This window comes from Trichomycterus rosablanca, chromosome 15, assembly GCF_030014385.1.
Source record: "Trichomycterus rosablanca isolate fTriRos1 chromosome 15, fTriRos1.hap1, whole genome shotgun sequence".
In the NCBI taxonomy this organism is placed as follows: domain Eukaryota; kingdom Metazoa; phylum Chordata; class Actinopteri; order Siluriformes; family Trichomycteridae; genus Trichomycterus; species Trichomycterus rosablanca.
Window position 1 is genome coordinate 5513261 of NC_086002.1, and position 12297 is coordinate 5525557.

A 12297-nucleotide genomic window follows, 5' to 3' on the forward strand; every position below is an offset into this window, starting at 1 on the left:
CTCTCTCTCTCTCTCTTGCTTTTCGCCGCACTCCTCCCTCGCCCTCCCTCTCTTTTCGCACGTCTCCCAGAAGTCATGGGTGAAGGGCTCACTAGGAAGAAGGAGTGCGCGATCACATCAGTTCAAGTGCCAGAGCAAGCGCGCACGGTCATCTGTCAGCCCTGACTTGCCGCGCATCCTCTTCTTTCTACGTCCACTCCTCTTGTGGACCCTCCCCCCCATCCTCCTCCTCCTCCAACTCCCTCTCTCCTGCTCTGGTACTTCTCATTCAAAGCTGTTCTCACTGCTGCTGCGCTGTTTGGGCTCATCCAACCGCAGCTCCCCGGCGATGGAGAGAGTAAGGGTGCTGGGTATCTGGACTCCCGCTGGAGGAGGACGGGACGGGACGGAGTAGCATCACAGCAAACTCTAGTGGATGCAGCATTGGGTCGGAACTCATCCCTGGTCCATGGATCCCATCCGTTAGTGCCTGTAGTGCACTGGATTCTATCTCTCTTGTGCAAACTCCAGCTCTGGACAAACACTCCACATCCGTCCGTGACTGATGGGTGTTTATTCCATCTAGGAACCTGAGTGACCACGGTACATATGGATAGTTGAGCAAATCTGGAATCAGGGTAGCTGTTGGGATTTAGATCTCCCTGTTTTACCTGGACGGAAACAAGATTCTCAGATCGGCTGTATGGATGTGTTTGGATTCTCAAAGATGGCTAAACTGTCGGGGTGAGTGGAACCGGACTATAGTACTTTCACCTAAGGGTCAGGAGCTCAATGGAGATTTAGGATTACTGATCTTGGGTCAGATGTAGAGGGATTATTGAGCATAACCAGAATCCATGACTGCTATGTTTGCACTGTAATTTACCTCAATTATATAATTTGACATAAGATTATTAAAGGGACAATAAACTAAACATCTTATTATGAGGGAAAATTTGTATATTCAAGACCATTATAAATCTGAATAAAATACATAATCATTTGAAGTTATTACACAGGATTAGAAAGAAAACCACAAATAATCTACAAATCGGAAAGAAATGATTTAAAACCATACAAAAATACATCATTAATACTGGCAATTGTAATTAAATCAGTATTAATTAAATCAGGAAAATAATATAGATGTTTTGAAGCAAAACCAGGTATTAATGAAGTTTGCTCAGTTTGTGGATTCTGTATCAAAAATCATAAATCTAAATGATTCAATATATTTTATGTTGTGTTTGATGTCTTTTTTTTTTTTAGAAAAAACAACATAAAATCCTGCAATTTTTGTGCTTAGAATTCAGAAACAAGGACTAGACATGTAACAAACATTTACATTTACATTTCAACCAATTATCAGAGGACAGATTATATTATTAAACACTTTTATAACTGACTTTGTCACCCCCTAAAACTACTGATTTTCCCTGTTCATATCAGTCTCTGTAGGCAGCAGTAATAACCTGCTCCATATAACCCTGAAAGTTGCACAGTTCTCTTGATTTGAAGCTAGATAATCCTCTACTGGGATTTGTGTTTGTGATTACTGCTGCATCCGCCGCTCGCTTTGCCTGCTGGGGCAAAAGGTGGAAAACTAGAAAATGAGAGGATCTTAAATCGAGAAAAACAGAATAACAGGGTTTGAGATATTTTACCAACATGTTATGATGGAAGTGCAGTGTAAATACACCGACCAGGCATAACATTATGACCACTGACAGGTGAAGTGAATAACACTGATTATCTCCTCATCACAGCACCTGTTAGTGGGGGGATATATTAGGCAGCAAGTGAACGATTTATCCGCAAAGTTGATGTTAGAAGCAGGAAAACAGTTTGACAAGGGCCAAATTGTGATGGCTAGATGACTGGGTCAGAGCATCTCCAAAACTGCAGCTCTTGTGGTCAATATCTATCAAAAGTGGTCCACGAAAGGTACAGTGGTAAACCGGCGACAGGGTCATGGGAGGCCAAGGCTCATTGATGCACGTGGGGAGCGAAGGCTGGCCCGTGTGGTCCGATCCAACAGACGAGCTACTGTAGCTCATATTGCTGAAGAAGTTAATGCTGGTTCTGATAGAAAGGTGTCAGACTCCATGCCTTGACAGGTCAGGGCTGTTTTGGCAGCAAAAGGGGGACCAACACAATATTAGGAAAGTGGTCATAATGTTATGCCTGATCAGTGTAAACTGTATATACTGTTCTGAACAAACCCTCTTTAGTATTACTGTATTACTGCTGCACTGGTTGTGGATGGAAACAGTTATAAAGTGCTGAAATGTAATAACTGGATTTACACATTCAGGTTACACTGTTTATGATGTTTTTATGCAACACTGGAAGTGTTCACATATCAAAATATTTTAGAAGAAGATACATTTTACTCTTAAAAGCACAGCTAAGCAATCACTATTTTCTTAGCTTTTATATTTTTATATTTCATAATGTCATGCACACACACACACAGGCGCACACACACAACACAAACAGTTTTCTACAGTACAACAACAAGCAGTGATGAGCAAATAGTGACACAGGTGTCAGGTGTGCATTTTCATAATTGCTAATTTTCTAGACAATGATTTGTTCTTTGGACCATTAACAAATTGAGTTTGGCCCGTTTTCTTTGCCCAGGAGTGTCCATACACTTGAGTTAGTTTAATTGATGCAAATAATTTTTAACAGGTCAAGAAACAGAGTAATAGAGAAATGGAATAGATAAACAATCATTTCTCTGACCAGCCTGTATTACATTAACATTTGCAGCATTTAGCAGACGCTTTTATCCAAAGTGGCTTACAAGTGTCATTGAATAGAATCTGAGCAATTGAGAGTTGAGAGCCTTTCCCGGGGGTCCAACAGTGGCAACTTGGCAGTGGTGGGGCGTGAACCAGAAACCTTCTGACTAATAAGCAAGTACTTTAACTGCTGAATTAGGGGGGCATGTTGGCTAAGTGGGTAGCACTGTCACCTCACAGCAAGAAGGTCCTGGGTTTGATCGCCAGGTGCGGCTGTCCGGGTCCTTTCAGTGCGGAGTTTGCATGTTCTCCCTGTGTCTGTGTGGGTTTCCTTCCACAGTCCAAAGACGTGAATTGGAGATACTAAATTGTCCATGACTGTGTTCGATATAACCTTGTGAACTGATGAACCTTGTATAATGAGTAACTACCGTTCCTGTCATGAATGTAACCAAAGTGTAAAACATGACGTTAAAATCCTAATAAACAAAGAAAAATAACTGCTGAGCTACCACTGCTTTTATAACACAGTTATTTATTTATTTAGATTTTAATGTTCATGTTTTACACTTTGGTTACATTCATGACAGGACAGGTAATTACTCATTACACAGTTCTCCTCACTTGCATGTCTTTGGACCGTAGAAGGAAACCTGGAGCTCCCGGAGGGAACCACTGCAGACACGGGGAGAACATGCAAACTCCACACAGAAAGGACCCGGACCGCCCCACCTGGGAATCGAACCCAGGACCTTCTTGCTGTGAGGCGACAGTGCCACCCACCGAGCCGCCCTGTCCTGTCGTCCTGTCCTGTCAACTTCTAGACTAAAACTTGTCTACAGTCTGCTGTTTTAATGTGATTGTAGGTGTGGATTATAGAGGGATTGTTGAGGTCTTCTAGCCTATAAAAAGACACAAATTCTTAGTCTGCTCTGTAAAGATAAGTTCATGTGAACCGTGGTGTAATCAGTGAGAACTGGGAAAAAAAGAAAAAGGAAAGTAGTTGGTGAGGCTGAAGATCAATCCATAAAAACACAAAATGTCTACATATTGATGAAATTTGATAGTTACTGCTTTGCCTAGGCCAGTGGGCGCTAAGCAAAAAATAAACCAAGAGCACAATGTTCAAGACCTGTACACTGCTCTTCAAGAAAATCGTTTAAAACTCCAACATGTTCCACATTGCTTTTTAAACAATGCTCTGTGAAGAAATAAAATCAGTGTTTCAGGAGGAATTTAAAATGACACATTGCTGGAAAAACTTAAAATTGTGTTTAATAGCAACACCAGATCCTCATTTAAGCTGTAAAGCATGGCAGAGGAAACATGATGGTTTGGAATTGCTTTAGTGCATGGACAGCTTGTACTTAGTCAGGGATAAAGAATCCTAAATAGAATTGGAAACTTCTACACAAGACAATCAGAGGTTGGTGGCTTGGATTACTATCGGTGGGTACTCGCTGTGGCTGCCTGTGTGCTCTCCTTGCTGTTTCGGATGTTCTTCAACCCCCAGTCAACTGACCATAATGATCTGCCCCACGTACTAGTCACTCAGGTCTTTATGCCACCCATATCTGCTGCTTTCAACACATGTACTACGAGTAACTATAATCAGCTCAGCACTTAATACATTCCTGACCATCACCGTGCATAATTGTTACACATTGCATTACCTTGTAATATTTTAGGGGCGTGGTCCTGATGTTTTGTCTTATTAGTGTGTACACATTTACTGAATGAAAGAGCTGCACAGTGGCTCGGTGGGTAGCACTGTCTTACAACAAGAAGGTCCTGGGTTTGATTACTAGCAAGAAGGTCCTAGGACCACAGCAAGAAGGTCCTGGGTTTGATTCCCAGGTAGAGTGGACCAGATCCTTCTGTGTGGAGTTTGCATGTTCTCCTTGTCTCTGTGTGGGTTTCCTGTGGTAAATTTAGCGATTTTCTCCCACAGTCCAAATACATACAAGTGAGTTGTAGAAAGATACAAAATTGTCCATGACTGTGTTTGACATTAAACTTGAACTGATGAATCTTGTGTAATGAGTAACTACCGTTCCTGTCATGAATGTAACCAAAGTGTAAAACATGACGTTAAAATCCTATAAATAAATACTGAATGAAGCTTCAGAGTATTGGGAGGTGTATGCAGCAGCTGTAGCTTTAATCTCAGCGTTTAGGGTAGATAGTGAAACACTGAATGGAGGTAATAAAACAGCTGCAGTAGTGGATCATTGAGCTGGATTAAAAATAGAATTGATTTTAAAGTTCAGAAGAATAAATTACTGTAATGGTTTCCTTATTTAGACCGAAATGCTTTAATGCAGCACGTTTATCAGTCACTTGTTTATAATTGTTGATTTTTCCCCTCATTCTTATCAATCTGATCAATCTTATCAATCTGATCAAGCATATCATTATGACCACTTTCCTAATATTGTGTTGGTCCCGCTTTTGCTTCCAAAATAGCCCTGACGCATCGAGGCATGGAGTCTGACACCTTTCTATCAGAACCAGCAGTAGCTCGTCTGTTGGATCGGACCACACTGGCCAGCCTTCGCTTCTCACGTGCATCAATGAGCCTTGGCCGCCCATGACCCTGTCGCCGGTTTACCACTGTTCCTTCCTTGGACCACTTTTGATGGATACTGACCACTGCACATCTGGAACACCCCACAAGAGCTTCAGTTTTGGAGATGCTCTGACCCAGTCATCTAGCCATCACAATTTGTTCCTTGTCAAATTCACTTAAATCCTCACGCTCGTCCATTTTCCTGCTTCTAACACATCAACTTTGAGGATAAAATGTTCACTTGCTGCCTAATATATCCCCCCCACTAACAGGTGCCGTGATGAAGAGATAATCAGTGTTATTCACTTCACCTGTCAGTGGTGATAATGTTATGCCTTGTCTGTGAATATTACATGATGTTTTAAAGTACAGATGAGTTCACCTGTCCTGGTGAGCAATATTTGTCTGGTGGGAATCGAGCACTTCTAAGGGAACATACAGTAGCTGACTTTTTGCTCTACTGTTTTGAATAATGTCAAATTGCTGTCAACCAGCTGTCAGTTCACACGTTCAGTTTGTTGGCAGCAAAGCCGTAACAATCAACTGAACATCAGGGGGACCAAATCTACCGGGAGGGTTCCTGCCATTCTAAAACGTTCCTGTCATATCAACAACTGATGAGGCAAAGCAAGCGAGTTTAATATGTTTATTTGAGGATTTTACACCAGTATTTGGGGCAACATTTTGGGAATATCTCATTTTTCTACACAGGGTTGAATTTAAGTTTTAAAAAACAACAAGACAAGACCTGCTTTGGCGTTAATTATGGATAAACTGTGCTCCAGGGTAGCTTGATTGTAAAATTTAATTCAATGAAGTAATCAGAAAATGTAATTAGCCTTCTTAATCTGATTTAATTATATATACACCGATCAGCCATAACATTAAAACCACCTCCTTGTTCCTACACTCACTGTCCATTTTATCAGCTGCACTTACCATATAGAAGCACTGTGTAGTTTTACAATTACTGACTGTAGTCCATCTATTTCTCTGCATGCTTTGTTAGCCCGCTTTCATGCTGTTCTTCAATGGTCAGGACCCCCACAGGACAACTACAGAGCAGGTATTATTTAGGTGGTGGATCATTCTCAGCACTGCAGTGACACTGACATGGTGGTGGTGTGTTAGTGTGTGTTGTGCTGGTATGAGTGGATAAGACACAGCAGCGCTGCTGGAGTTTTTAAATACTGTGTCCACTCAATGTCCACTCTATTAGACACTCCTACCTAGTTGGTCCACCTTGTAGATGTAAAGTCAGAGACGATCGTTCATCTATTGCTGCTGTTTGAGTTGGTCATCTTCTAGACCTTCATCAGTGGTCACAGGACGCTGCCCATGGGGCTGGATATTTTTGGTTGGTGGACTATTCTCAGTCCAGCAGTGACAGTGAGGTGTTTAAAAACTCCATCAGCACTGCTGTGTCTGATCCACTCATACCAGCACAACACACACTAACACACCACCACCATGTCAGTGTCACTGCAGTGCTGAGAATAATCCACCACCTAAATAATACCTGCTCTGTGGTGGTCCTGGGAGAGTCCTGACCATTGAAGAACAGCATGAAAGGGGGCTAACAAAGCATGCAGAGAAACAAATGGACTACAGTCAGTAATTGTAAAACTGCAAAGTGCTCCTATATGGTAAGTAGAGCTGATAAAATGGACAGTGAATGTAGAAACAAGGAGGTGGTTTTAATGTTCTGGCTGATCGGTGTATATACACACTATCTATATATTGTTTTTAAACCTTGAACACTAGTATAGCAGCTCTAACAGCCTCCTTTCTTCTGGGAAAGCTTTTCACAATATTCATAGAGTTCCAGTGTCTGTGGATATTTGTACACATTCAGTCCAAGAACATTGGACATGTCAGGCTCTGATGTTGAATATAAAGGCTTTGCCTTCAGTCAGTGTTCCAATTTATTTCTGGTGTTGAATGATGTGTAGGTCACTGAAGTTCCATTCAGACCAAACTTACCACACAATGCATTTATGGATCTCGTTTTGGGGACACGAGTTCAAAGCATATAATATAACTGAATTTATTTATTTAAAAAACACAGGCTGCATGATGTGCTGGAGGCAGACATTATCTGGTAATGAGAATGCACATGTGTTAATAAACTACACTAAAAACGAGTGTGACTACGTTTCTCAAACACGTCCCTGTTAAGCGCAGCAGAAATTGAATCCACACCACAATAAAAACCAGGTTTCACACTTTAAAAAACAGACACATTTCCAAAAAGAACGTTTCTGAAATTTCATTTTAAGACGTTTCCAACTCACTGCACCTCTGTCCTTTTCACCTGCTTTGTTTTGGTTGACAGCGAACCACTTAACTTCAATAAAAATCCAGTATTCATCAATTTATGAAAGTAAGTAGCTGTCAGTTCTTCTAACCTCACATTTTCTGTAACTGTATAATCTTAAGTGTGAGTGACAAACAGCCACCGTTATTTATTTCTACCTGCACCTCCCTAGAGAGGTTAAAGTGCGTTTCAATTTAACAGCTTTTGACCTAAAAGCTACAGTACAGCGCTGTTATAAACTATTTATCCTCTTTTGATAGCTTCTGTAAAACATGATGTATGTGAGTTAACAAGGTTAAACAAACCATTTCTATATGTTAGTAGTCTTTACTTAAAATTAGAATGCTGCTATACATTTATATCAGTGAGGAACTGCTTGGATGAATATGTTGATTATTTTGCATGTCAGTATTTTCTGTTTTTACAATTAATTTTGTTGTAACTGGTTAAATAAAAAAAAGTCTGGAAACCAGTTTTTGTGAGATTTAAACTTGGGGAGTTCAGAATTTTATTGAATTGTATTGAATAAATCACTGCAAGCAGGGCAGCCATAGCCTAGTGGTTAAGGTCCTGGACCAGTAATCAGAAGTAGGGATGTAACGATACACTCTACCCACGATGCGGTGCAATTCACGATACTGGGTTCACTATACGATTTTTCCCCGATTTTTTTTAAATTGAAGACAAATCATTAAAAATGAAAATAAAATAATGTATTTGTGCTTATCTTTTATTTATCTAAATAATGAATGCCCTTTTATTTCTGAGGTAGGTACAAACTATGCAAAACAATGCTGCACATTTCCCTTTTTGTTTAAAAAAAACAGAAATGAAATTTTAAAATAAATCACACATTAAATAAATAAATAAATAATACAAATAAAGAAAGTTTCCTCACATAATTAAATAATTTGGCTGGAAATTTCCAAACCTGGCAACCCTGTAGTGACGTCAACCAGGCGAGGTGAATAGCGCCAGTGCCCTCTGCTGTTTAAAGTAAATATTGATTCATTATACATGTAAACTGATTTGAATCGTTACACATGTGAATCGATTATTAACTGTCTTGTGGTGCATCGTTACATCCCTAATCAGAAGGTTGCCAGTTCAAGCCCCACCACTGCCAGGTGGCCACTGTTGGACTGTTGAGCAAGGCTCTTAACCCTGAATTGCTTAAATTGTATACTGTCACGGTACTGTAAGTCGCTTTGGATAAACGCATCTGCTAAATGCCAAAAATTTACGTTTATATGGTGGAAAAACTTTAACCTTTAACCCCGGAAAATACCTCAAAGACTGGATTGTGAGTAGAAGAGAAATTCTGTATTAATACTTTTAGTGTAAATTAAAATTTTTCTTTCACATTTACAAAATGAAGCAATATTTTCACCCTTACTGACTTAAAAAAGACAAAAGGTTAGTATTTTATAACTCATGAAAAGCATTTTGTGATGGACTCTAGTGTACTGTGATTTTACTGTAGATGTTCTGTTCAGACTGAGATTTCTGCTGTCTGCTTGTATTTAACTATAAAACAGTATTTATCCTCATTCTATTGACTAATAATTTACAGAGTGAAGTACTGTTGCGCTCATATTTGCATATTAAAGTGGTTGCTGCAGTACGTACAGTTGAATGATGGATTTAATCAATAGTCTTTAGTTAAGCGTTGCAGCTGTGATATCTGATGCCACGGTTCTTCACTCTCACTTCCTTTTTAATGATTAGTGCTTGTTTCACACAGGAAGAACCGTATTCGGTTTAATCTCTGGACCACTTAAACTTCCAGTTTATAACCTAACTATTCAATAACTACTATAGATTATCAGTAATTGTAGTACAGTTAGTAGAACAAACGTGTGTAGTTTTTGGATGTTAATTAAAAAAGACATTGTATGGATGTATAGAGCTGTTTATATTGTATTTTTACATAACCTTAACCTTAATTCAACATAAGATGTATTGGAATGCAGACTTTAAGCTAGATTTATCACCTGATACCAGTTCCTGACATCACTCATGTTCTTAGTACTGAGTGGAAGTAAATCCCTGCAGTCATGTTTTAAAATGTTTTGCAAAAAGGTCTCTTTCAGATGTCTTGTGAAGTCCATGTTTCAGTGGCTCAAAGGTATTTTGACAGCAAATTGGGATGGTGGTCCTAATGTTTTGGCTCATCTTTGTATTTGGTCCATTTTTGGCCCATAATATATTGGTCAACAGGGTAACCAAACCAAATACAGAGAAGATGAAGGTTTACGTATACTTGTAAGAGACATGGATGTCATTGCTATTTTTCCGCAGTAGTTTTTTGTGACTAAATGACTGAAACACAGACTTTGCACGGGAGGTTCAGTCTGTAGTTGTGTAAAGAGTGCGTCCACATAATTTTGTATTGTAAATGTAGTGGATTTATGTGAGCTGAGTCTCTCTCTCCCCTCTTTGACTGCTTGCTGGGACATTCAGTTCTGCCGCACTGGGTAGTGGGCACCCTGCCAGCTGCTATGATCCCCCATTACTTACACACACGCTCTGCAGCGTCGTCTTTTAAGTTCCTTTAACCTCGGACACTCCACAAGAGAGCAAACACCAGAAGCGCTGAGAAGCTCTGTGGCCTCACTGCCCTAGTCGCATGCTCCACTGTTCCATGTAAGACTTTCCTGCCCTTTATTACGTTCTGCTACACATGATGTGTGTCTGACTGCTTCTCTGTTGTTGTTTGCTAATTATTCCTTCACACACACAGCCACGATAGGTTTTCCAGAATTGCCTGGTTGTAATTACTTAAGATAATTATGATTAATTTAGGCTTTGCAAATTAGTGTTCCTGGTCAGCACCTGAACCAGCATGACCCTGATCAAGATGAAGTAATTGATAAAGATAAATGAATGAAAGAATAATAATTGATTACACAATTTATTTTATATAAATAGATGTAGGTGGTTTAATTTGTATTCATCAAATCATTGTGTGTTAAATATGGGAATCAACCGTTTACATTTTTATTTATTTGCCTTTTATTGTCATCTCTATATTTTACTGTATGGTTTTATTTATCTTTTTTGCACAAAGGATCCTCCTAGGACCCTCAGTAACCAGATCTTATTTGGGTGGTAAACCCTTCTCAGCACTGCAGTGACACTAAAGTAATAACATGGTACTGCTTGTTGTGTTTGTTTTAAAGATTTGGAATTTTAAAATATTGTTTAAACTGTAGTTTGTACCTGTATCTGATCGATTGATGAATGGGTTACAGGGTAAATCAGTAATTGTATAACAACAAAGTCAATTTATATGGTCGGAGAAGCTCATAAAATTGCCACTACGTCTATACTTAAACCCAGTAAAGTGGCCAGTGAGTGGCCACATAAAATAGAAAGAAATAAAGATGATAAAATAAATTAAATGTAGTGTAGTCACATAAGTCTGAAATATTTTCATCTAGCTTCTATCATGTAAGCAGTTTTTATGCGAATCCAGTCAGTATTAACGTGATCAGTATTAATAAATTAATTAAATAATTAAATAATAATAAAATTAATAAATAAAATTAATCAATATCAAATCATAAGAAGTTTCAGTCTTGGTATTATACTCTTTAGTTTTAGCCTTGGTTACTATAGATCTTGTTGTTACCTTGGTTTTGGTTGGTATGGATCTTGAACATGTTTGAGTCCTGGCTGTTGTTTGTCTGGTTCTTGTCTTGGATGATATGGGTTTTGGTCTTGTTTTGGTTGGTGTGAGTCTTGGTTTTGATTGGATGAGTTTTGTCCTGATTGGTGTGAGTCTTGGTCTTGGTTGGTGTGAGTCTTGTCCTGGTTGGTGTGAGTCTTGGTCTTGGTTGGTGTGAGTCTTGGTCTTGGTTGGTGTGAGTCTTGGTCTTGGTTGGTATGAGTCTTGTCCTGGTTGGTGTGAGTTTTGGTCTTGGTTGGTGTGAGTCTTGGTCTTGGTTGGTATGAGTCTTGTCCTGGTTGGTGTGAGTCTTGGTCTTGGTTGGTGTGAGTCTTGGTCTTGGTTGGTATGAGTCTTGTCCTGGTTGGTGTGAGTCTTGGTCTTGGTTGGTGTGAGTCTTGTCCTGGTTGGTGTGAGTCTTGGTCTTGGTTGGTGTGAGTCTTGGTCTTGGTTGGTGTGAGTCTTGGTCTTGGTTGGTGTGAGTCTTGTCCTGGTTGGTGTGAGTCTTGGTCTTGGTTGGTGTGAGTCTTGGTCTTGGTTGGTGTGAGTCTTGGTCTTGGTTGGTATGAGTCTTGTCCTGGTTGGTATGAGTTTTGGTTTTGATTGTTGGATGAGTTTTGTCCTAGCTGGTGTGAGTCTTGGTTTTGATTGTTGGATGAGTTTTGTCCTAGCTGGTGTGAGTCTTGGTTTTGATTGTTGGATGAGTTTTGTCCTGGTTGGTTTGAGTCTTGGTCTTGGTTGGTATGAGTCTTGTCCTGGTTGGTGTGAGTTTTGGTTTTGATTGTTGGATGAGTCTTGGATGGTATGGGTTGTGCTCATGTCTTGAATGATGTGGGTTTTGATCTAGTGTTTATTTGTAGGTCTTGTCTTAGACTTGACGGAGATAAATTTGATGGACACTGGTTACAATCCAATTACAAACCAATTCTGTTATATATATGAACAGATGTTAAAAGTACAAGTCATTGTGACTGGTACCAAAAGTAGAACCATTCACTGTTGGATACAGGTCTTG

At 39.6% G+C, this 12297-nt stretch overlaps 1 protein-coding gene across 1 annotated transcript in view; it reads left to right on the forward strand.

Annotated features, from left to right (window-relative positions):
• Window positions 1-660: 660 nt before the first annotated feature.
• Window positions 661-12297, forward strand: part of LOC134328321 (FERM and PDZ domain-containing protein 4-like) — a 54820-nt gene continuing 43183 nt past the window's right edge. Inside the window, exon 1 of the mRNA XM_063009420.1 lies at window positions 661-723. Coding sequence (XP_062865490.1) covers window positions 683-723 — 41 coding nt within the window. The 5' untranslated portion in view covers window positions 661-682. The remainder of the gene's footprint in view (window positions 724-12297) is intronic.